Source organism: Molothrus aeneus, chromosome 1 (genome assembly GCF_037042795.1).
Source record: "Molothrus aeneus isolate 106 chromosome 1, BPBGC_Maene_1.0, whole genome shotgun sequence".
In the NCBI taxonomy this organism is placed as follows: domain Eukaryota; kingdom Metazoa; phylum Chordata; class Aves; order Passeriformes; family Icteridae; genus Molothrus; species Molothrus aeneus.
This window is the reverse complement of record NC_089646.1, coordinates 105,027,230-105,054,110: the sequence shown is the minus strand read 5'-3', so window position 1 is coordinate 105,054,110 and position 26,881 is coordinate 105,027,230. Positions and strand designations below refer to the sequence as shown.

General features: G+C 43.6%; 1 protein-coding gene across 1 annotated transcript in view; it reads right to left on the bottom strand.

Moving 5' to 3' along the window:
* COLEC12 (collectin subfamily member 12) overlaps positions 1-24,259 on the bottom strand; it is a 96,743-nt gene extending 72,484 nt beyond the window's left edge. The window contains exons 1-2 of the mRNA XM_066562266.1: positions 24,148-24,259; positions 12,713-12,763 (exon numbers count right to left, since the gene is read on the bottom strand). Coding sequence (XP_066418363.1) covers positions 12,713-12,763; positions 24,148-24,154 — 58 coding nt within the window. The 5' untranslated portion in view covers positions 24,155-24,259. The remainder of the gene's footprint in view (positions 1-12,712; positions 12,764-24,147) is intronic.
* Between the last annotated feature and the right edge of the window lie 2,622 nt (positions 24,260-26,881).

Sequence of the window (26,881 nt, the reverse complement as noted above, 5' to 3'; positions counted from 1 at the left end):
CATAAAGTCTTTTAAACATTTTGGAGGTTGACATGAAAGAAGAGTCCCCACCCGAGAGTCTTAAATGCCATACCCATTTTCTGTGGGATTTTCCTAAAGGGCTGTGTTGAGACCCATATAAGAGCAGAGGGTTGGGTTCATAGCCCTGGATATCCCTTCTAGACAGGCACACAATGGCAGCTGACTGGGGAGCACACCCTGTACCCTGCCCACCTCCTCTCTGCTCTGTTTGATGCTTGGGGGTGAAGGTGGTGAGCACCCACCTATTTTGGGGCAGGATTAACCTGAAAACCTGCCAGGGATTTTGGAGGCTGGCTGTGCTGACGTGAGGTGAGCAGCAGCAGCCCATGCCCTGCTGACTCAGCTGGCCGGGCTCGCTCAGGCTGGTTGGTGGGCGAGATTGGGTTACATGGCAGAAATCATAACAAAGGCAGGAAACAGATCAGTACTCCCTGGGTTTAACTCCCTCTCTGGGGACCCTGCTGGTTTCCAGACTGCAGATTGTTTTAACACTGTCTGAAACGCGCCTGTGTGGCATGCTCTGCTCTGGTGAAGTCAAGCCTGGTACATAAAATAAAAGCAAATCAAGGCAGGAGAGGAATGGCCCCAACAGGCATCAGTCAGAGAGGTTAAAAGGTCTTTACACTGCTTTTTATGAATGGGCACAGAAATATGAACCCTGCTGAGCAGTGGTCAAATCAGAGTAACCAGACTGCAATAACAGAGTCCCTTGGCAGAGTTTTGGGATGACCCCCCTCCCTGCTGATCCCTGCCAGCTCTGTGTGGCTTTGCCTCCACACAGCTGCAGAGCATCTCTGTCATCTTGAGCCTGGCTCTCCTGCTCTTGCTCTCAGCACTGCACTGCCAGCACAGGACAGGAGGAAAACCCCATCTGACTTCATGCAGCTTTAGTAATTCTAGTACAAAAAAAATAGTTGTGCCCTCAACTTCATAGTTTTGGTGGCTGAGTTGATGCAATGTGTCCATCAGAAAGGGGATGTCTTTCATAAAACCAGTCAACTCTGCAGGGCTGTATTTTATTTTAAAAATCTCAAAGGAAATTATATGAACACATTACCTATTCTCTCAAGTACTGATCTGATTTCAGGTGGTGTTTTTTTCACTTTGAGGGAGGATGCTTAGGAACCTGTGATGTGAAGTGCTGCTCAGAGCAGAGGAGCAGGGGAACAAGCTTTGCAATCTCCAAACTGAAGGTGTTTGGGGGAAAAGAAGACATTTCTCATGAGATCATAATGACCACAGCACTACCTTTGGTTCCCTCTGGGAACTCTGATGTTCTAGAAACAGCAGTCTTGAAAGGTGAAACATGGTCACCTGGAGGCTACGAAACCTTTTCATATACAGATCTGATAGCAAAAGGAGAGAGAAGTGACCACCAAAAAAACCTTGCTGGGAATTTGCCTGAGAGAAGGTTGCAGGACTAGGGTGGTATCATGGCTTCCCTCCATCAGGACTTCAAAGAGGGTAATGGTCCCATAACTCATCGTCCTGCAAAGCTCCCAAAACTGGTGGAATAAGGAAGAGTTTCTCAATTTAATTTCCCCTGTATTAAAAGCTTATGAAAACTATTAAAAAAACCCCAAAACACATAGGGGTAGAGTAATACAAAAACCCAAACAAACCTCAAAACACTCCCACCCTGGAAATGTCTCCCATTCACAGCTTCACCAAGTATTTTCTTTTAACTCACCACAAGACTTCCCAGAAGAACAACTGAAAAGACATTAGACATTATTTATTTTTCTTTTAAAAATATTGTTTTAGAAACCTCCCAGAAGGGAGAAAAATAAAGTAAATTATTATAGTGCCACATCAGCACAATCGTCAAGCTCAAAATGAAGAAGGCTACAGTGATCTAAGTATTCCTTTGACGTAAAATGCTTTTTAATTTCACAGTCAGCTGTTCTGCTTCCTTTTACAAAGACACTTCCACTTAATGTCTTCTAAGTCACCTTGAATACCCACATATACAAATTCTTGGTAGCTCTTTTGCTTATTTGGTGGGTTTGTTTTGGTAATCTGGTTTCATGCATGGGAAAGTTCATTCTTTGTAGTAAATGAATGGCTTTCATAAGGGGTCTTCTTTCTATTTGAGACATGATTAGAGGCCAATTGCTATTCAAACCAGCTGTAATAAAAAGGGCTTGTTGTGAAGAACACAGCTCTATTTCTTTTTATTAAAGCACAGAACTACTCACAGTAACCTTTTGCAGGACAACTGAGAATAAAAACAGCTTCACCATGTTGTATTTCACACAGCAGCTTGCCAAGAGCACGAGTTTCTCAGGAGTCAGAGCTGCAGCAGAGGAGCAGATGTGGCTATTGCTGCAGAGGTGGGCCCCTGCCAGCACCCTCCCGTCCTGTGGGTCAGCACGCACGGTGGTCACACGCTGGGCAAAGGGGCTCAAACTCATGCTGAGTCTCATCTGCTCCTGGCCCAGAGTCAAGGCCTGCTGAAGCAAGAGGCAGCTGTGAAGTTTATGGGGTTTATGGGGTGCCAATCGCCCTCTGACAAGGGCAGGCATTTCCTGCAGCTACCAAACTTCCCTCCTGCATCCTCTTGATGGGCTGAGTACTGAAATGAGCTTTCTACTTTCTGCTGGACCACTCCAGACCTAACTGATATGGGCAGGGGGAATAAAGGACAGAGTTGCAGCTAAACATGGAAAGGACAGGAGCCACATATGCCTTGCTCCTATCACCTCTAAAAAAGCCAAAGCAGACCACGGCACCACAAACCAGCATCTCCACAGAGCCTGCAGTTTTCTGAAGCATGATGAACTTGAGCTGTGACCACCACACAAAGCACAGAGATCTTTCACAGATGTGGCTTCATGTGCTGCTTTGGACCTTTGCAGAATGGATGGTTCTGATCTGAGACCAGCAGAGATGGTCTCCGAGGGTTGAATGACAGGTCTCTGAAAAATGATCTTTACTTTGGTTCTCTTTGATGAGGCAAGAGAAAGACAATGAAGACAAGTTTAATCTTCTTCTTCCTCCTGCAGTATTTCAGCTGATTCCGACCCTTATGCATACCAAACTCATTACTTTGAACCCCCCAAGTTTACTCCTAATTTTAGCTACCCTTGATTAACTATTTAAATCCATATTAGTATTAAAATTGTCAATATTCTGGAAAGTTTTTTTAGCTCCTGTGTAATGAGCAGAAGAACATGATGTGGGTTTATTTGCCTTCCCTTAAAACTAAGCTATGCTGCTGCTTTCTGCAAGGCACCCTGAGTAAAGAAATTTTGTAAAAATCTGAAATCTGCACATGGTTATTTTTATAAATTTGCTAAAGAAGTTTAACATGTAGCATCATTAAATGAGAAGAAGCCTGTTTTCTTAAGGAGACAAGTCACTTTGTTTGAGGCAGCCAGAATACTCCTGAATGGGGCCTTGGAATACAGTGAGCACAAGCACCTCTCAGATTTTTGGCTTTCCAGATCTAGGAAACAATATTTGGAGCATAAATTTCCAGATGGAACCTACATGCAATCTGGTCCTACAGGTCTGTTTCTGAAGTTGTGCTGTTAGGTAGTCCTACACACTGAGCCAAATCCAGCTTGGATGTATTCACACAAAGCACACAGGTTTAAATATAAACATCTGTGCATGCAAGAAGGGACGTGTGGCAACTTCTGGGGACAAGTGAGTTTAGCTGTGCACAGCTGCTGTGCTGAAACCTGGACAGTGTGTGTCTGGATTAATTGGCTTCAGACTGTGCAGTCTTAATTAAAGACAAGATCTCTCCCACTCCCAACTCAAGACTCACAGGTCAAATCTAAAATGAAATAAATGTGGGGCATTATACAACAGATTTCCACCTGAAGCAAATAACCTCTGGAAACAAATGAAGAAGGAAAAAAATTATTTTTTGGCTCTATGTATTATTATTTCTTGGAACCAGACTGTCTCCTATCATATGATAAAGCAGAAATATATGTAAAGAATCTTTCAGTCAGTGGTTGTCACTACATACACAGATGGTCTGAAATCATACCTTCACCCACTAAGAAAACACAAAAGGGAAGGTTTTTTCCTGCCATTGAGCACTACCAAATGTAGGGTATATTGATCATAACAAGCCTGGGAGGTAAAAGCTTCCATGTCCATTCCTGGACTAATTAAAAATTTAAAAATGGGTAGAATTCTCAATCTTCCCTGACCAAGACCTTGAAAAACAAGCTCACAGACACAGGCTATGTAATGCAAATCAACATGCATTTTCCAAATATTTAAAATGTTAGGTTTTGAAAAATATGCAGTGAAGCCCTGTTAAGCAGACCCTGATGCCCAGATATCCTTAAGGGAAAACAATTCTGCTCTGCCTCTTTGTGGCATTATGAAACAGCTGCCAGAGAAGACATAAAGTCCTGCTATGCTAGGCCTGAATGTCTTCACACAACCTTAAATACAAAATCTCCTTACAAGCCTCAGTTGGGCTGAAGCAAAGTGGATCCCTGGGTCTCACCCTCCCTCTACTACAGAAAGTTCAGCTGTTTCTATTAAGAGTCACAAGCTGAATCACAAAAACACATTCACATCTTATTTATTTAAGGCATCAATCTCTCTCTCTGGCTGAGTGGGTGGATTTTCCAGATGCAGTCCTGACCAAGCTGAAGAGTGTCTGCAGGACACAAAGCTCTCCACACACCCACTGCACAACTCTTGTCCGTGCCAGGTCTGGGCACCGAGCAAGACTCCTTTCCACTCACGCCTCTCTCCCAAACTCTCTCCACTCTCCAGAATCTCAGCCCACTCACTTAGCCCAGGCTGGAACAGGAGAAATGGAAATTTTTTGGCTCTTGGCTGCTTCACCTAAGATTTACCCATAGAAGGCTAATTGAGACTGGGTAAAATTTTAATCCAAGCTTTATTTTGGCTAATATTCTGTAGTGCAGAACAGTGGAATTTGGATTGGTTTGGAGGAGGAAGCATCCTGCTTCCTTGTTAGTGTTTGAAACAGGACAAATCATCCTAAAACACTTAGCCTGTTCTTCATTTGTGCTATCCCTTATACTGTTCTCTCTCACAGGCTTCTTTAGGCTTTCCCCAGCTTTTATATAAGACATATTACAGAGATGTGGAGTTGACAGTATTATTTATGTAGTAACTCAAAATGATCAGGATGGTGATGCTCTTGCTCAGCATGGAAGTCCTTTCCGGCAGCACTGGCCTTTCCTTGCTATTGCTATTTTAAGGACAGGTGTCTTCAAAGAGGCAGTTTCCACAGATCCCTAAAAGTAGATGACATAACTCCTACCCTAAATCCTATATTCAGATTTTATATGGAAGTCAATCTTCAGGCAGAAAATTTTCTCTCTGAAAATTATCAAGAAATTTGCCAAGTACAGCAACGTGATGTAGCTGCATTCAGAGTGTTACCTTGCCAGGACACTAGCCAGGCTCGGGGCTGCTGAGTGTGATGGCAGAGGACAGCAGAGATATTTAGGTCTGGGTCTAGGTCCAGGTCCCACATTCAGGTCTGGGTGAAGCTGGGTAATTTTCACACCTTCTCTGCAGTGGCTCCCCCAGGAGCATGGAAAACCAGGCACCAACTATGCAAAGAGCTACAGTACAGGTTGAAGAAATTCCTAAGAAATAAAAAGAATCCAGGATATCAAAGTAAGCAGCACACACACAGGTATGTGTTTGTGTGTGTTGTTAGGTTCCTCCAAAAAAATAGCCTCAAGGGAATACAGCATCCCCTTTCTCATGGAAAGACCAGTGTCCCTGTGTCACTTTCAGATAAAATCATTATGAAGAAGGTACAGAAAAGCCAAAGATCAACTGCAGACATGTGAGCACTTGAAAGCTAAAGTTCAGCTGGCTATAGTAGCAGCTGGCTACAAATGCAGATTTGTATTTGGAATAAAGCTTAAGAGGAGCTCAAGAGTAATGCTGGTGCATTCTACAATCCCACGGCCATGCTGGGAGAGTCCACTAATGTGTATTTTCCATTATTTTTTCCTTCCATCTTGTGATGGCGTCATATCTGAAGTTTTCATTTCTGCCACAGTTTTCCTGTGTTACTCTTCTGCATGGAAACATAATGGTACCAAGCACTGAAAACACAGTGCACAGTTTCCTTCCAAAATAGTAATTTCACAGGTAATTTTGCTACAAAGCTGAACAGTCCAAAATGCAGCCTAGATGTTCTGGCAGCAAGCTGATGTTACCAAACATCATTATTTGTCCAGCTAGTTTACAGGGAAATAAAAACAAAATCCCCAGGTGTTGCTTACAGTGTTGCCAATGTTTTTCATTCCTCTTGTAAATACAACGTGCTGTTCAGCCCACACACCTATTTTATAGCTCTAATGAAAAAGACAGAGCAAAATTCACACATCATGGTGACCACACTGCCTTTCAATTCACCCCTGTAAAAGACAGAGATTGATCAAGCAGGTATTGCTCCAAGAATGCGAATGCAATATATGAAGAAGCACGTCAAGAATTTTAATTGTACTAAATAGGAAAAACCCGTAACTAAGAGAAAATAGATTGCCTACATAACAACACACAGCTGGAATGACTTTAGCCCCACGGCACTGCTAAGAGGCCTCTTTATGGGCTTGGATTAGAAGTGCCTTTAGCCAGGCACAGCAGGACAGGTTGGATAGGGGCAGCCTCAAACCCACAGACCTGAACATCTTGGCTCTTTCAGCTCCTGACTAAGTTAGCACAGGGCACATAGACCTGATAACTTTTTGGATCTTGCTATTACTGCCTGACACTAATGGATTTCTCAGGGTCCACCAACTATTCTCTATCTTTATGAAGACAGGTGGTTTCAAATTTGTTGTTTGGATATCCCATCTATCACATGTGCCATTACATTGCAAAAGGCAGAAGGTACTGACAGAGGAGGGACACACAATGGTGGCACAGGAGCACCTTGACAGTTCCTGAGCACATTCCTCTGCAGTGGCAATACATGTCAGCATCCTTTATTTATTTATTGAGACTTCAATTCCCTGCCAACTGCTCCAGTACTGGGAGTATCTACTGGAAAAGAAAAGCAAGACAAAGAAACCGTACATAGGTGGTCCCTCCTTGTGCAGCCCCTGATGCTGGGATTGAAGCCCCAGCACAAACCCAGGACCCCTGAGGGTGCTGGATTCTCTCAGCTGCTCAGGGCTCACCCTAGGAGAGGGCAGGCTCGATCCCCTCCCACCTTACTGGCCATGGCAATTAAAAGGGTTATTTCAAATGAAATTTCTTGGCCTGAAATGAACAGCCACACGGGCATCGCCATTCAGGGGGGATTTCATACCCCAGGACACACGCAGGCAAAATCCTCATCTGTCAAATATGGCCAGATCAGTGAACTGGAAGCAACAGTGCCTGACTTTCCTCTGCCTTTGTGAGTGTGAGTGACCCTGTGACTTTTTATTAAGCCATATGATTACACACTGCAGGCATACAAGTGAAAGAATGTCCAGGGAGGTATGTGGTTGTGGCACCTGAAATCCCTCACTGGTCGTTTACAAACCATAAAGAAAAGTCGACAAATTCCTAAAGCTTAGAATTTTTTTTTTCATAGGGGCTTAAGGTTTGTGTAGATATAGCATACCACCAGGCTGATGCCAGACATTGTTTTGCTGCTTGTTATTAGAGATATGAACAATGGCCTGGATTTATTCAGAGACAAGGAGTAAAATTATTCCATCTGTGCAGTGTTAATGAATAAATGCTGTTCCTGAACTATCACAAAATTCTGAGCCATGAATTTTGATAATGTTTGAACAGTTATTTATAGGCACAAACTACCCTGTATTTTTTAAAATCCTTTTCAGAAAAAGCTTTGTATCTTAAAGTTTTCATTTTTGCTGTAATCCATTCACAACACTTTTATCAGTTGTACATTCCTAAAACTCCCTAGTTATATGTTATCAAAGGTGAAGAAAGAATATATAACTTCTTACTGTACAAAATACTATAAAAAGTGCACAGCAAGAAAACAGTTAAATGGATCTTGTTCAGCTGTTCCCAGACCACTCATCAAGAAAAAAAAAAACAACCCTGTTTTACAAATATGTTTTTAAACATATTTTTCCCCCTCACCTTTTTTTAGTATAGCAGATTTCATTACTCCATGGCAGGATGATTCATCCATTCCTGGTCCACAAATTCCTAGGTTTTATTCTTACACCTGGAATCATGCTTAGGAGCTAGATGGTTGTAACTGCACGGAAGAGGTATCCTAACCCAGTCAAATCTTACATACCCCACAAAAGATACCTAAAGAAGTACCTGCCTTCCTTGAGGGGGGCCCATGGTAATTTTTATCTCCCCTTCCCTGGCAGCTCTTGACCTAAGGGGTGCAGGGAAGGTTGGAGGATCAGTGGCTTGGTGTGCACTGGGCCTCCCCCCTGGGGACATGAGAGACTGTCCCCTACTGACAGCTCAGCAGGGAAGAGGAGAGGGGATGGTGAGGAGTATCCTGACCCACCATCTAGAGCATGGAGGTGGCCAAGATGGGTGTTTCTGTGGAGAACAGGCTCACAGTCTGTAATTCTGGCTGTATTTGTCAAGGGCAAAGGGTAATTATCTTGCACAAGCTGTTTAGTCTTCCACTTATCTATAGTGTACTGGTCCTATCTTCTGATTCCATGGGAAGCTTCTCTTCATCAGCAGGGCTTTCAGCTCATTTATTTGAAGCCTGTTTTCTAAACACTGCAAGTGTGCTTTGCAACAGGTCAAAGACAATCTTCTCTGCTTTCAGCAATTCCATATTGTACCATTGCTCCGCACTATGCAACCAGTAATTTAACAGGAAATTTCTACTTCAAAGACTCTATTAAAGCAGAGATATTAAGTTCTTAAACATTAAAATAAAATTTAAAAAAGCATAATGAATTCTACATATATTACCTCAGAGTGCCATGAATTAGGAAGATCAGATCTTCTACCTTGGAGTCCATTTCATCCCCTCAATTCCCTTGCCTGTGGAGATGCCCAGAGCCCAAATCTCAGAGGAAAGAGTCAAACCCTCCCAGAAAGAGATCTCATCATTCTGCCTACCATTTAGAAACTAGTCTTAGTTCTAATGCTTGAGATTTAGCATCCCCAAAGTGTATCATATTGGAAAGGAAGTTTTGCCCTTTCCTGATTCATTGTTTCCCAAAGTGAGTTGTGCATGAGGTGGTACAAACCAGTGACACTGATTGATGAAAGAGTTAATATTGGTGGCAATCTGGTAGAGGAAAACCAGTGGAGAGACTTAGCTTGCAATCTGGAGCAGATAACTTTAAAACAGCCTGAGAAATGGGATTGAAGATGAAGTAACTGGAATAAGAAATATGCTTCCTCACTTTTCCAGTGCAGCAATCTGGAGGCATTGCAGCTGAGCAACTTCTGGCAGCATCCCTGCACATCTGTAGCATTCATTGAAAAGAAGTAAACAGCATCAGTGAGCTGGAAAGACTGTTTTCCTTACTGACCCCCTGCAGCAAATCTGTCCCAACCTCAAAGGAGAAAAAAATCTGATGTGTATTTTCCTAGGAGTTGTCTGCATCTGTATTCGTTACTCTTTAATATGTTAGTGTGTTATGCTTAGTATGTTTGGCTTACTATGACCAGTTAATGTTCTATTGACTAAAAAATACAGTAGCTTGACAAATTCTCAGAAATTAACTTATTTGAGAAGGAAGGACAGAATGATTCAGAAAAAGGGGAAGTGGTGCAAGACAGTGCGTATTCAGTCCTCTTTTCAAAAACTTCTTCCCCAAAATGAGAATTGCTGGAGAATGCCTCCCTCTTTCCCTCCTTCCCTCCTTCTGCTGATCTCTTCCTTCTTTGAACCAAACTACGGGCTCTGGGAACAAGGCAGCTAATAATAAACTCCTCAGCTGAAGTCTAGGAAAGCAGCTTGGTCAAGGCTTTGCCTGCCAAATGCTGACCAACACATGTTCCCAGCTGCCAGCAGTGACTGACTGCTAGCCACGTTTTTTAAACCAGTTATACTTCAGCCTTCTGCCCCTCAGAGCACATTTTGCTCCAAACAAGACCTCCCAATTCCAAATGATGGAGTCAAAAGTACTTGACTCAAGGTCCACCTACTATGCCTCATGTCCGTGGAGCATACAGGGACTTCTCCAATCACAATATATTGACAGAACTGCTCTTGCACTCTGACTCCTCAAACAAAATCCCCACTGCTGTTTTCATCCATGCCTACACCAACAGGCTGTACAGGAACAGTTCTACAGGGCCAGCTAGCAGACAGACAGCACTTCTTTCAAAATTACCTTTTATCAAGGTTTGTGTAATAAAACTTGGTTCTTGCCTTGAGATTCCCCCTTCTCGCCTTCTTTTACCAGGAAGGACACAGGGCCAAGAGGGAACACCAAGACAGCAGGAGTAACATTTCCTACTGGTCAGGCAGGAGCTCAGTTGCATTTTGGCCCCAAGAGCAACCTCTGGTGCTTCACTTGAAATGCTGACCCAGCTGTCCACTGAGTCTGGAGTCTTTAAAAGTCGTGCAGGTCACCTTTCTGTCTGGAGGACCCCAGTGCCAGATGAGGAAGCAGCCAGCACTGCTGAAGGAATGAGGCTCCCACTCTCTCCAGAGGCTGCTCAGAGGCTGCCTGGAAATGCAGCAGAGACTGTAGAGGTGGGAACTCACTGAGTCAGGTTTCCTGAAGAAGGGGAAATAAACCCTTTAAGGGACATAAAAGCATGAGCACCTACAGTCAAACACCATGTATGCTGGTGCAGGGGTGTGTGGAAACCAGGCCAGCCTAGCTCCTCCCTGAGCTGCCCCATGAGGCTGGGAAAGATGAGAAGGGTATGGAAGGAAGTTTGGGCTCGAAAATAGTATGGACAAAGGTGGCTTCTTGGATTGGGACCCTACTGAATTACACAGCTCTCACCCGTGTCAATGCTATGGATTCATCATCCCATTCCCCCTTTATTCAGGACTCTTCTGTACTGCAGATATTTGGGATACCTTCCTGACCACAGCAATGTTGTTTTCCTGAGGCATAAGGCACTCAGGGTTGGTTCCTAAGGGTGGTACTACCCTGACTCCTCCTCTTGTGGTGAAATCTCCTCCTACCACTTCCAGATTGTAAGTCCTCTCCTCTCTCCATGCTGCCCCACCAAGCACAACAGCACAAGCATTTCTAGAAATGGTCTGTATTTCTAAGGGGAGAAATAACTCACCTTGGTAGCATCACGATACCCAGGAGAAGGAAAGAAATGACAGCAAGTTAGAAGGCAAAAATCCCATCCCGTCACAACAGTGCACTTACTATTGAGACAGTAAGGATAATGGAGTGCCCACTCCTCCCTAAAATCTTGTTCACTGCAAGAGTGCTGACCAGGGATAGCCAGGTAGAGGATAACACCAAAGGAATCTATTTTTATAGCTGTTAATGAATATCAGTAATTTTTACTTATTTGAAGGTGACAGAAATCAACAGTTAGCATTTCTTCCTATTTTTCAAGATTTGCTTTGCCTTTTTGCTATTCCAGGGCTTAATCCAGAACAACAACAACAAATGGAAACAAACAAAAGGAAAACAACAAACAAAAAAGGAAAAAACCCTGTGTGCAGCCTTATGGAGGACTTTCCAAGCCACAGATGCTGGCTCTGTGGTTGGCTGGTCTATCCAAAATAAAGCTCAGCAGCAGGGAGCAATGGAGTAGTTCAGGGGGTAGAAAAGGTCATGCGAATGTGATCCTCACCTCCCAAACTCCACATCTCCTTACGCTGCCTCCTCCTGCTCCTTTTGGGATGGAAGGAATTTTTTACTTTTCATTTTTATTTTCAGCCTGCCTTTTTTATCCATTTGCCAACTGGGGTCATTGAAAGTGACTCTTGCTGCAGCTACTTTCCCATGACAGAAAACATGAGGTGAACTATTCTGGTGGCTTATAGGTGAAAAGGCACCAGCAGCTTTGATGATGAGCCCCTTTGGCTGTGCTGAGCTGGCACTGTGGGAGCTCAGAGGCCACCATGTAACCCTCCCCTTGCCACAGGGACAGGCATTCTCCTGCCCTGGGTGAAACTGTTGACTGCAGAGACTGTTTTCCCAACAGAAAGAGATCACAAGAGCCTTGGAAACAGGGGCCATGAAGGCTGCTAACCCCTGTGCGTGGTACTACCCTCCTCACAGGAGAAGACCATTTTGGGTGAACAAACATTAAAAAAAAAAAGAGGAAAGAGGAAAAAGGAAAGAAAGTAAGCAACCTCATTTTAATAATTTTTGACATCAGAATGCATTCATACCATATACTTTTCCTCTGAGAGGAGTGCACAGCCTGTGTTGTGGCTCAGCTACTGGTACAACTGAGCCATGTCTACAGGAGATGCCATGAAACCACTCTGGGGAAAACCTACAAACTCTGCTGCACATCAGCAGATGGGGGCTGAAGCAGTGCCCAGCTGGGCAGAGGACATGTAAGAGGCATGGCCCCTTTTTTTCACAGCCAGCACATTCATTTCTCTTCAGGTGTGGGCTTCAGTTTCCTAATGAAAGAACTATTTTGGAAGCCTTATGTTTGCCAAGAAAATAAACCAAGTCTAAACATCACACCTTCCTCTGGGAGGATATTGGATGTGGATGATGGGATTGTACCTGTATGTTTCGATGCTGCCAGCAAGAAAGTTTTTCATAGCAAGTGTTTGATTTACCCTAAGCACTATGCAAAAGCAAGCTGAAAGACTGCTGTCACTTACCAAACCTCTTGTAGCCGAAGGACTGCACCTCCTCCTCCTCTGCAAAGTCGTCTGGAGAAAGAAAGACACAGCAGCAGATTATTACAACTACCACTGGAAAAAGATGAGAAGAAGTTTTTACAGGTGCATGTTCAAATAATGTAAGTTTACTTGGTTTGTTAGGCATGCTACTGCTCTTCCCCTCTGCTGCTCCTATCCCACCTTTGTCTCCAAGTGCAGAAGGCAGTTCAGAACCTTTCCCCCAGTGAGAATCCCCAGCAGAACTCTGGATTACAAACTGTGCAGATTTGTCACTGGCAGCCATCCTGAGGCCTGCTTGGCCAGCTAAGTGCAGAGCAGAGCAGATATATGTTCCTCATCACAATGACAGCCACAATTGTCACTAGTGTGCAACCTGATCAAGCTTGCCCGGGCCACAGGAGTCTGAGGGGATGGTTGTCCATCCATCCATCCATCCATCCATCCATCCATCCATCCATCCATCCATCCATCCATCCATCACCTCCCATGCACACTAGCTTGGCCTGAAAATGTCACATCCCATAAAACATGGGAAACAGAGCAGAGACACTCAGAGAAGAAAAATAAAAACGGAGATGGTGAAGATTGTGAAAGGTCTAGAGGGGAATGGCTGAGGTCAATTGGTTGGTTCAGCCTGGAGAAGAGGAGACCGTGGACACACCTCACAACAATCTACAACTTCCTCGTGAGGGGAAGTGGAGGGGCAAACACTGATGATAGGACCCGAGGGAAGGGAAGTTGTGGGGAGGTTTAGGTTGGCTGTTAGGAGAATATCGGGCTCCTCAGGGAAGGGGTCACAGCATCAGCCTGCCTGAGTTCTAGAAGTGTTAGGACAATGGTTTCACACACACAATGTGATTCTTGGGGCTGGCCTGTGCAGGGACAGGAGTTGGATTTGATGATCCTTGAGTGTCCCTTCCAACTCAGGATATTCTATCATTTGATGATTCCATCATGCCTTTTGTTCTCATCTTTACAGTAAGCAAGCAGTAATATGCTAATAATCACAAGGTTATTTTGTCAGAAGCGGAATTTCTCTCCATTTCCTTCCGTCAGCAAAGGAAAAGGCTGGCATCAGCAAAAAAGAAATACACCCATGACTCTTTATTAAAAAAAGAATATGTTTGTGTTCATGTGTTCAGCCTGCTTCCACCAAAACAACCTCTCATTCTGCTGAGCCAGGAAAGGCAAAAGCTCTGCCTTGTCACCAGCCCCAGCCTCTGCATCAACTGCTGGGAGGGCAGCATAACCCAGGCTGTTCTTCTCCCACCTCTGTATTTCCCAGAGGGAACATTTAATGACTGGTGGAGGAAAAGCAAGCTCAAAGCAGATAAACACGTGTGATGGTGTGAGAAGTCTGTGTTTAGTTAGATCTTTTTTGCCCACAGACTTGCTGCACATGATTGGGCTGCTTGGCATCATGAAACTGGGCTAACTGGTGCCACAGCTAACTTGGGACAGCACAGAGCCTTGGGGGGATGAATTCAAAGGCAAAGATACAGTCTGCATCCAGGCTCAACAAAGCCTAAACAATTTGTGTGCATGTCTCCAGCAGGAAATCTGACTTGTTCTTCCTTCTGACCTGTGAGGTGCCACAGACAGAAGTCTCAGGACACTTTGCCTGAAGCAGCAGCAGAGTCCATGAAATGCATCATTTTGCAGAACATCACCCTTTACTCAGACAGAACAATTGATTAAACAGCTAAAAACATATTCTTCACCAGGTAAGACATTTTGCTTATTGCCAGCAGTGCTCCTGTCCATATCTTTAGCTAGACCCCCAACTCAGATATGCATTTAAGAAGTGGAAGAGTCAGTGGAAGCTCCTTAGGCAAAACAAACACATCCTGGTTTTGAAGACAGAAAGAAACCTTTAAAAAAACCAAGCCAAACAAACCCTCACAATTGTCCCAAATGTTATCTGAAGACAAGGCCCCCCAGCTAAACATGACAAGTACTAATAAACCATAAACAGTCAGCAACCAACTTCTCATCCCAGTAGTGAGCTACACAGGAAAGATCTTCCCCTCTTGCACGAAAGATAAAATGCTGCACAAAATAAGATAACAGCTCCAGAGACCTTAGCTTCCTGCCCTCTCCTGCTATCAGGCTGCAACACAATTGCCTCCTTTGTTTTTCAGGAGTGTCACCTGGCTTATCTGACCCGCAGCTGATCTATACAGCCAGGCCACCTTTAAATCCTGCAGCTTCATCCCACACCACATCTCCAAGTCCTTCCTCCCGGGCTGACAGCCCCTTCTTGTTTTCTTGTTTTTCATGCTTAGACCAACAACATTGGCTTTTGCAACATTTTTGTTTCTTTGGCCATTTTGGTATATGCAACATGTTTATATATGTACATATGATACATTTCTATACACACATATACTTTTAAGTATCTATATATATATGCTTTTCAGTATTTGCAATGCTGCATGTTATTCTTTCTAGGGATGGGCTTTTTCCTTAAGCTTTGGATACATTATAATTAATCATTCATCTCCTAATTTTGAAGAGCACTTGTGATATTTGAAACAAAGAAGTGGAGATGGGCAAGGGCAGTTATGTCAAGTGGTGACTCGTTTCCCTGATCAGTAAAATCTCAAACATCATCTCTGTGAGCTGATCTTGCAATAGGCAATCAATGTAATTTTAGGAGAAATCTTTAAAAATTATTTAACAGACAAAGCTCAATGTTCTTTCAGTCACAACTGCAACTTTGCTGAAATCATGTGCAAATATAGTACTTTAAAATATTAACTGTAGTGTAACAAGTTTAAGGAAAAAAAAGATGGAGGAAATTAATAAAGCAAGCTTAGACTAAACATTCAGAAATTACAGCACTTTGGAAAAAGAGACTAAGATGGGTTGAAAGTCCTACCTCAGAAGAAGTCTATGTTTGAAATATTAAAAATGCAGTTGACAAACAAGCCTATAAATTTAAGTCCCAAGGCAAAGCCCTACACCCAGCCTGCTCCTCCCATGTCTGTTGGGCAGTATTGTCCTCACTGGAGGCAGCAGAAACTTGATCCTCAGCTCCCTTTTTCAGTGCTGAAAATATTAAAATTTTGTCACAAGTTCTACAAAAATCTCAAAGTTTCCTGATATCTTCAAATCAGCAAAATACAGGAGAACCTAAGTTTTCATTTAAAAGGTAACAGCTTTTCTAGTTAAAACTATGAAAATGTGATCTGTTATGAATTACAAAGGTTAAGAAAATATACACCAAGTAAGAAGTCAAATACTATGAACACCTCCAGTATATTTTAATGACTTATGGTTTTAAAGGTAATATCAGAAATTGTTGTGGCAGAAATTCATGAGCTTTGAGCACCAGTGGCTGATCTTAGAAATGGAAATTCTGCATTTTCACATCAGCGGTGCCCACACTTGAGTGAGGCTGCAGCTGGTGTAGGAGGAGTTTGCTGGACACTGTGGAAGCCTTAAGTTAGAAATATTTTACTTTAGTTTAAATCCAGTCCTCAGTTACAAAGAGGACTGGAATGAACACAGTATTTCTGTTACATACACATGCATTAATATGCAGGCAAGGCTTATTTTCATAGGCGAAAAATATGAAGGGCAGACTCCTCCTTGAAGCAGACAATCAAGTAGAATTTGTTGTTATGTCCTGGTCACAAGAATTAACTCTTTAGTAGGGGGAAGACCAGCCCTAACTCAGTTATAAGACACCCAACTGAGCTCTCAGCTGTGAACCGCAAATCCAGAATAAGAAAGATGAAGAAACATGAAAAGCTGGTCCCTTATTCCACTGACTTGTACAGAACTCTGGCAGCAGGAAGGTCCATAAAAAAGGTGAACTTTGGGCAGAACAGAAACATATGTGAACGACCAATTTATTTAACCATGTAAGGGAAGGGCCATCAGAGATCTCCTGTTTTATTGGGTTTACAAGAGACTCCTTGGATGCTAGAACAGATTGTCATGGGGAGATTACAGCAGACTGCTACAAGTCACTGTCTCACTGAGGCTGAACAGCAATACATCAAATATTCTAGGAAGTCAGTGCAAAGTAAGAGTTCTGGTCCAAAAAAGTAAAAAAAAAAAACCCTTTGAGAGATTTTGGCAATATCCATGCCCAATTGAGTACCAATGCCAAATTCCACTTGCCCTCCAGTTATAAGCTATTACTGCAACACCTCTAGTAATTTCAGTTGTAGAGTTAAATAAGTTACAGTACAACACTTCAAGGGAGTGGGAGTTATGAAAAGGCAGTTCAGCTGGGGATTAGCACAGTGAACAGAGGGAATTCATTTAATCTAAAACAAATTAGACTCTCATTTGATTAATTTGCTAGTGGCAAAGCAAATCTGTGGAGTAGAACTGTTTAATTTCTTGTTCTTAAACCTTAAATAAATTAATCATGGATCACTTATGAGTCACTCTGAGGTCAAGAAAGAGCTGGCCTGGAGCCAAAATGGATGCTAAATCTGCCCCTGAGACAATACAGGGCATAAAACCACAGCACCAGATCTGAGGAGCCTTTGGTGCAAGGTGATTTTAGGGAAGTTGTTTCCATTTTAGCCCCTTCCTTTCATGGGTGTCATTGTTGGCATATGGAAGGTGTTAAAGAAACCTGCTAATGTACATGTCCAGCTGTCTCCTTTTAACAGTACACCTTGCTCAGCCATTTAAACCTAATTAACTAGCGAGGCAAACAAGACCTCAGAACCATTAGAGATGCTGGGTCATATGGTGGCTGCAGACATGTGGTATCCAATAATTTCAAGAGCACTTGTGTGCTGCAAACATGGATACAAAATCCTTCTTTAAAGACCTGTATGAAGTCTTAAATAAAGAAAACAAACCAATATTCTACATTGCATTTCAAAATCTGGGAAAATCTATTCCGGGAGAGAATGAAGCATCTGGGCTGAAAATTGTCATGCCAAGTTTCACCCCAGATTTTAGAAGTTCTTTTATAACCCCCTGAAAACTCAAATTACAGTACATTAGAACTTACCCCTAAGTACCAGGCTGGGAAGTCAGACTGTAAGATTAATTTGTAGTAAAAATGACGTCCAGTGCATGAGTTTCCTCTAAAATAAATCTCTCTTTCAAAGGGCTTTAATGGTTAGAGCCCTGCCTTTCCTGCTGACTTAATGGGAACTATAGAGCTACACCTCAGTGCAACTCTGTAAAGCTCATTCTAATATTATCAAGGAGAGATTTTTACTTGTACCTTTTGGAAAGAAGCTGTGCCCATTAGTTGAAAATCACAGTATTCCACTCTTTAACCCATCAGCATGGATGAAGAACTCTACTCAGAACTGTCTAACAAGTGCCTCTCCTTCATGAGAGACTGCTTGCAGTGTCAAAAAGCTGCTTCTGCCTGCTCTCTCCCTCTCAGCACTTTCACTGAAAGGCAAAACTCGTCCACTTGTGAGGTTTCTGTAATATTAACAACTGTTCAGGCAGACAAGAACAGCGAGACCAATATCTTTCTCATATCACATTTCAAAAGCTTTTTGAGCTGCCACCAGATTTATATGCATTTCTGCTCACTATTAACTGGGTCTACATTCAAACTGCTGACCTAGAGGTGAAATGGAGCCAGCAGAAGCACAGCAAGCAGCTGTGGCCTTCAGATGTTGATGACTTCATCAGTCTAATTGGTTTCCACTGGTTTTCATAGCTTTTATTTTGGACAGTCTCCTGCTTGTGCTAATGGGCTGCTCATTCCCAGCTCTCTTCACAGATGCTTTATTTCACTTGTCCTCTTGTTCTGCCTTTCTCCACTACTTTTCCCTTATAGGCCCCTTTCATAGTCAAGTCTCTCTCTCAGCCTCTATTTTGATAAGCTCTCCCTCACAAAATCCTACCCCACACTTGAAGCACTTCCTGACTGGGAGGATCCCAAGCTGACACGTCACACTAACAGTCACTGCTGTTGGCTGAGTGTTGCCATATTATCCAACCCTTCCTTTGTCTGGCTTGTCAGGCAGCAGACTCTCTTGGACAGGGATGGCATGGATTCTGCACTTGCAGAGTACCTGGTCTTTAGGGCAGCCATGGCAGAAGTTCAGCTGAGGCTGTCCTGGAAGAGAGACCACCTCCCTACATCCCAAAACATCCTTTGGGATGTTGTTTGAGCTTGGATTCTGGCAGCAAAACTGAGGCTTTTCCTCAGCTCTGTCCAACCGAGACTGATGATCTGGGAATTTTTCTGCTTATCTTAGTGACTGAAAGAGGCAATGTCCTAGATCAGAGATCCTCCCTTGGTACTATCCTATGACTTGGATAGTGTCTCCCATCACTTAACACATGCATAAAACAAACAAAACCAGTAATCGTGACAAATGGGTGCACTTTAATGTCTTGGCCTTCATCTATTCCCCTACTGCTGTGCCCAAAAAATGTGAGCACTTACATTAGGAACACACACAAAAAGACAGAAGATTGTGAAATTTAGAGGTATAAAAACAATCACTCTGGTTTTGCTTTTTAGCCACAAGATGAAGACAGTAAATAGGGAGTTTTGAACAAGACTTGTTAGCCTATAAGTGCCACAGAATATCATTACCTTACCGGGGTCAGGAGCAGCTGCATGGTGTGGAGGATCAACCTTAGAAGTTAAAAGTTTAAATCATATCGTATTTCAGAATAATGATTTAAGAGCAAACAGATATGTTCTCATTAGTGCACTGAAAAATTGTGCCTCCCTGTCTGTATGTCAGAGGAGGCAATTAACAGCTGTATTAAAATGGCATACACATTCCTAACAACACGTCTCTATTACCTCCCATAACTCAGTCACTTTGTTCCCCAGTGATGTCCCAGTCTGCACCTCAAATTTATGCACCAAAAGGGATTGCAGTTTTAGGAGGAAGCAGTGAAACTCCAAAGACAATTCATCTTAGGTTGCTCCCTCGCTCGCACAGACCACACTCACATTATGAGGAGGATCAGGTTCACTTTCCATGCCTTGTAAAAAGTGTCTTTATTTTGCTTTCCAAGGGGGAGGGCTGGGAGGAGAGATTCTCTGTTCTGACATACAGAACCTCAGAATAAGGAAGGTTTTGTGAAGCTGAAGATAACTGGGTATGCATCTTTTGCAGTACTGAGCTGCTTTCATCCTTGACATTTGTCCCAGCTCTCTTTATTTTACTCTGTTTTATCTCTGCAAGGCCTGATCAGCTCTATCTCTCTGCAAGATTACCTTTCCCCCCTTATCCTAGCAGGCAGAAGTGTCTGTACCTCTGGGCACAACAGTCTTTCAGTGTGGATCTAAGTAAACTGTTTAGTGGTTGTGACAAAAAAAGGGCTCTGTTCAGCCCCCAGCTGTAGCAAAATCAGACTAAAATGAATCTACGTTATCCAAAGAAGAAGAAAAAGTATATTTTAAACAACTCCATTCTTCATAGGGAGGTTTGTCTGTGCTATTCTTAGTTGCTATTCTTAGTCCTGTGTGGCTGGGAAAAGTAGAATTGAAGCAATAACAAACATTACAAGTTCTTACTGAAAATGCTCCTGTCATAAATCGCTTATATGCTAATTCTGCTCAATATCCTTTGCAGTTGTATAGTAATATTTCTATCTGTACAGGAACTAATTTCTCTTATAATTTCATAGCTCTGTTTTCCTCTGTATTAGTAAGAACATGCTTTGATACACACTTGCATCTTTCTCATCCATATGTTTAAAATCCTCTGTGCTACCAATCAATTCAGGACACACACTGACTGTATAGTAGCATTGCTCAGGATTTGTTCTGTGTTTTATCACACATTTATTATAACTGCTCGTGCCTTTGAACTTCTGCTGTAGGGTCCTGTGACATGTCCAACACACACCACTCAGACCTCCTGCATATGTTTCATGTTCATGTCACTATATTCATATAAGCTCTGTTATAAATGGACTAAGGAAAGGTTACTGGATCACTCCACTTCTAATCCTTGGTTTTCAGATGCTTTCTGGCTTCTGCAAAATGCTCTGGACCAGATTTTTAAAAAAATTCTTGGTTTGAAGTTTCTATCCAGGAAAGACCTATTTGCAGATGACTGTTCATTTGATTTTGTGCACACAAAGGAGAGAGGGGGAGAGAGAGAGAGAGAGTTTTCTGCAGTGTTACAAAATTATAACTTTTATTCCTTTATTCTTTAAAATTAGCAGTGGCATCAAAACTGAGAGAAAGACAAAACCTCTCAAGAAGGTAACCATCACATAAATAGATGATTTAAAATTTTTCAAGGTAGTCAAGAAAGAAGTGATCTTGCATACACAATCAGCTTTTGCTACTGTAAGCATTATTTTCAAATTACATCCCGGCTCTAAGTCCCACAGAAGGGACAATTTTAGCAATTCAGGCTGATATGGTAATTAATTGTCTGCTAAAGTGTTCACTGTGTAAGGCAAACTTGGGGCCAGCTGAAGTGGCATGCCCCATGAGATGGGAGCTGGGTGTGCTCTCCTCTCCTGTGCACGGAGCGCACTGAGCGCCTCTGAGGCAGAGGGGCTGAGGATGAGCAGGGCAGGCGTTCAGGCCAGGCTGGTCCCCAGGCACCAAGGGCTTCATTGCTCCAGTGCAACACAACCAGGGCCACACCTGCTTCTCCCCCGTGCATCCTTTTGTGTAGAATGAGAGCAACAGCACGAGACAGAATATTTGGTCCACAGGATCCCAGATGATTTGTCCTCCAGCACCATTATACAAGCGGTACACAGCAAGGTGCTTGTCATGGCAGAGAGGGAGGAGGAGAAGGAATGAAAAGAAGCAGCTAAGCTACTTTAAGCATCATTAATTAAGAGCTTCTCTGGCATCCTGGAGCAGCAGTCCCAAAATGACCACTTTGGCTTTGTCATTGCCTGATTTTGGGCATTAGTATTAGGTGGTTATCCAAACAGTATCCATATTTCAGAGGAAAATACTTATCACCAGCACTGCCATGACAGTTGTGATTACAGGTAGAGTTTAAAGTAGCAATTACAAAATATATTGCAGCTATATGGGAAGAAGCTCTCAGTTGTAACAATGCTTGTCCCTGTCTTAAATTAGGGCCAATGGTTTTGAACATGTGGTGGTGTTTGACTGTGAGGAAGCTGTTTTCATTTGTTTCCCAGGCAACGAGTGCTCTTTCATACCCCAATAAATAACTATAACTTAGAAGTATCATTTGATAAAGATATATCTGACCTTAGAGCAGACAAATCCCTATATAAATCATATGAATTATTGCTAAAAAATAGGACAAAGTTTGTGAGCTCAGTGTTGTTTTCTGGAAATAAAACTGCCAGCATATTGAACATAAACTTCAATTTGTTTTACTGATTTAAAACATAACACATTACAAATACTAGCAATGGAAATATAATTTATTCCTTACAGATATTTAGTGATGTAATTATTTAGATATTCCTCCATTCTCTAGAGAGGGTAGATACAGAGACAGCTGCAATCAACAGATCTTTTTGTTTTTATTGAGAACAAAAACAAATACAAAACTATACAAAGTTCTACAGTCCTACAATTATCACTACCATCAAGTTTATAGAGAAAACATGAAAATCCAACTCCATACCCAGAAAAGGAAATGACCGAGTCAAAATTTGGTTTGACTCTCTGACTTCTCTTACACTGGCAGAAGCACTTGATGTGATGATTTGTTTGACTCTTTTCTTTTGCTATTAGCACAGTCATTCAAATGTTCTTCTTTGCATGTTTTGTGACTGATTTCTGTAACTCTCTGGGGGAAAGAAATAAGTTGGCTGTGATCACTCTTAGGCAAGCCAAATGGTAAGGACTAGCACTCCCTCTTGATGGAGTGTGGGGCAGCAGGGAGTGCTCCCAGGAGCAGGAATTACATCCTCCCTTTGAACGCCACTGCTCTGCTTTGCAAAGAGTGGTGGAAGCAGAATGGAAGGAGACACAAGTTGCATTATATGTTATTCCTATCCTTGTTCCTTTGCATCCCACCTCTCCCCAAAACCCCAAAGAAAGCAGTGTAAGGCTTTCAGTGGTAACAGGTTTGTTCTATCTACTATCAGATCCCCATTATTTTGGTTTGTTCCTGCCCTTACACTTATGCTGATAATGACAAGCTGATGACAAAATTTTTGGCATGAGCAGCCTATAAAAAAAGAACATTGTAAATACATTATTTGTCATATGTTGCACAGCCCTGGAGAGGCACCATGCCACAGTGTCAGAAGTCACTTAAATAGTGTGTGTGTGGGCTTGCAAAATAAATGCCCCCCAAAAGTTTTTCCTCCCTTCAGGCAGCTACTCTGGCAAGTGAATAAATAATCACATCATTTGGTATCTTAGACTCTGGAAACTCAGTGTAACTATCATGATGTTTACTGGCCTCCTGGCATCTGGAATAAAACTCTGCAGTCCAAGAACAGGCACAGTGGTGCCCAAAAGCAATTTTCATATATGTATGTCTTTTCCTTAAGCTTATTTTTGCCTCTGAAGAAAAACTGAATTAAACTCTCACAACGTCCCAACCAACTCCTAAACTTTCCATAATGTCCTTTGATGTTTTCATTGTAAGTATTCCCCAGTGTGTAAAGCCTCTGCCTTTTGCAGTAAGGCTATCAATTTTCATAAACAGAAGGCTTTCTTGCACCTCCCATACATCTTTACTAGGTTACAGAGTAGAAATTTGGCAATCTGCTTCTTTATTTCATTTTAAAGATTGTGATGCCTCTCAGTCACAGCTATGTAGGACAGGGACATTCCACTCATTTAAAACAAAAAGAGGAGGAAGGGAGGAAAAGAGAGAAAAAGGAAAAGAAACAAAGTTTCAGTTTGAACAGATGCAAAGTAAAGACCAAAAATTTTCCAGGCGGTGGATGCAGAGGAGAAATACGCCAAATACATTTCACAAGCCAGTTAAGCTTCTACTGGCACCTAATCACTGCCAGATGTTTAGAAGCAACACCAAGAACATCGCAAAACGCTGGCAAAAAATAAACAAATCAACCAGGGAGAAACACAACTCTTCTTCTCGGGGCACCGGCCAGGGGGAAGACAAAAGTTGGGTGCCGAGGGAAACCGTGCCGGGGGGAGAGCACACATGCCGCTCACTCACACACTCGCGCAGGGACAGCCCGCTCCCGGACCGGGACTGACGGACACGCTCCGAGCCGCGGCGGCGGCGCAGACCCCGCACCCCGGCGTCGCGGTCAGACCCCGCTCTGCCTCTCCCGGCACCGGCAGCCCGTGCCCGCCACCTGCCCGCACCGTGTCCCGCGGGCACGGTCCCCAAGACCGCCGTGCCCGCAGTGTCCCCTTGCTGAGACTGTCCGCGCTCCCGCCCCGTTCCCGCACGGCATTCCCGCACGGCATTCCCGCACGGCATTCCCGCACGGCATTCCCGCACGCCGCCTGTCCATCCGCGCTGCCCGGTGCCCGGTGCACGTGTGCGGGCTCCCCGCTCCGTCCCTACCTTTCATCTTGGCGCCGGGGCGGCTCGCATAGGACGGTCGGGGCGCGGCGGGGCTGCCGCCGGGAGCGGCGGGCGGCGGGGCGCTCCCTGCCTACTGCCGGGCCATGACCGCCGCTCGCCTCGCTGCTCAGCAGCCGCCGGCACCCAGCCCTCGCCGCCAGCCCCGCGGAGCCCGGCCCGGCCCCGCCTCCCTCCCTCCGCCCCGGGGAAGGGGCCGCGGCCGGGGCCGGGCGGCGGGGGCGGGCTCGGGGTCCCGCCGGAGGATGGGGCTGCGGGTGTCGCGCCCCGGGGGTGTCACGCCCCGTCCGCCGCGTCCTGCGGGACCGCGGGGCTCCCGGGGTGCGGGGCCGTGGGCAGCCCGGGGTGCCCGTGGGGAGCAGCCCCGGACGGGAGTTACAGGACACCCGTCAGGGACCCCGGGAGCTCAGGCGGGATGTGGTGCTCCCGGCAGGAGAACGGTCCCGGCTCTGCACTCCCCACGGCCGTGCAGGCACCCGGGGGATTCCTCTCCAATGTGATGTCTCCAGGCTCCCCACAGCAGCGCGCCTCACTCGCGGCACGCCGATGGAGGGACCCTGGAGCGGGGGTGCATAGCTGACTGCTGCAGGATGTGCCAAATTCACCCTGGTGCTGAATGAAGGGCCACGAATTGTCCTGTTGGATTCAATGGGACTGCGTGCACTACAGGCACTGGAGAGTGTGCGTAAATATTTGTGGGATTAGGGATATAACGGCCAGTCATCTTTTATTTTTCTAGTTCTGGATGTTGCCAGGAATAAGGGATCGTTTCCAGGCTCCTGTTTTCATGAAAGGCATAGTTTGTTTTTCTGCAAAGCTACCAGTTTTTAGGCAATTGAAGACGGTGATAAATGTTTATGATCCAGCTTTGAGTGTTAACATCAGTGCTGATGAGGCAGGGCAGGTGCAGTGTGCCCCAGTTCGGTCTGGGGAGGAATGAAGTAGTGGAGGCAGGGAGTAGTGGAGGCACCAGAGACCCTCCTGATTCAGTGAGAAGATGCACACGATTTTGCCTTTGCAATTAGAGGTACCACAGCCTGTTGAATGTAGGGATGCCCAAAGAAATGATTATACTGCTTGGTCTTTCCAGAGGGTCTATACCTCTATTAAGGACCGAGTGTACCAGAAAGGTCATGGCTCAGGGTCACAGCATTAATTTAACACCAGGTCAAAAAACATTGGAAACCTATCAAGTAGGATCTCATATCAGCAAGGAATGGAGGATTAAATCCACTAAAAGTAGTCATTCTGGAGCAAAAATGAAAGAACAGATTCAGACATCTGAAGTCCTTCAGTTGTTCTGATTACTTGAGTTGACATCAGCTTGAGCATGTTTCACTGACTTGGAGGCAGTACCTTTAGTTTGGGACTGATGAAAATATTGGAATACCAGCTGCAGCAGCCATTTGCTGCTTTAAAGCAGGGCTCAGATATCAAAGAGACTTGATTCAGCTTTTAGTTTACACTCTAGCAGTTGGAATATCATGAGTAAAACACTTAAATCTGAATACAGTCATCAGGTAACTGCGGGGTCCCTGTAGTGCTGTGTTGGATTAGGACTGCGATGTTTATGAGACACGCTCATGCTTCCTTGGTGGTGTGAGGTTCCAAAGTTAATTTACAATTTTTATTTTAAAGAATCAATAAAATTCTGTTTTCAAAACTGAAAGCCATCAAAACTCTGATCCAAAGCCCATGAGTATGTTTGCAAAAAGAAACCTTTCCACCACTTTTCATTGATTGTATGAAAGCAGTAAATGAAGCCCCATTTCTCCATAGGAGGGTACCTCTGTTTGAAAACACAGTGCAGAAGAAGTGCTTTAAAAAAAGATAGGGAAAGAAGAATATGGCCTTAAACCTGTGTCATCAGGTGACGTGCAAGGAGTAGGACTGTGCAGGAATTTAGAAAATTCCTCAAAAGCAGTAAAGATAACACTTTTCTAATTTTTTATACAGTAACCTTAATGAACTGAAGAGTAGCAACCAAAGCTGCAGAGCCTGATGAGTTAATTTCTGCATCTGAGGAAAATATGTTCCTTATTAATTGAAAGAAAAATTATTCATATTTTGAATTCATACAGAGCTTATGATTGATTTAGTAGGCCTGGGGTCTACCTTCATTCTTGTGGCTTGAAAATATTTATTAATTTGTGAACACAGTGGGACACTTCATATTTCTGGAATAAACTTCCATATGGGCTTTTAATCGTGTAAGTTGTATTCCATACTGGATTTCCTATACGTATGTTAGGAATGTGTGAGAAAGTATAGGTAAAAATATGTTAATTTAAATGGCTGATGAGCTTCTGCTAACACTGCTATAAAAATCTAGTGTTAGTAAAGAAATGCAGGAAACTCATGAACTGTTTCACACGTCAAATCTTTCCTTTAAACCCAAGTATTTTATGTTTTAGCTTCTAAAGTGAGCATTCTTTTTTCCTTCCCACAAATCCATGTCTGTCCACCAGAGGAGGGTGTAGGTGTTAGACACCATCACCACCCTTAGCAATCCTGGGATTAACAAAGGGGAGGACAGATTGTTGATGGATCATGGAGATGGGGTAATTGATCAAGCACACTTAACAAACATAAGTGGATAATTGATATTATGGAGCATATACATTATTGTATATGTTCAGCTGAATACATACATATTTAGGGTGCAGTACACTATATAATACAGGTTTGTATTATGCTAGGAAACATAATACTGTGT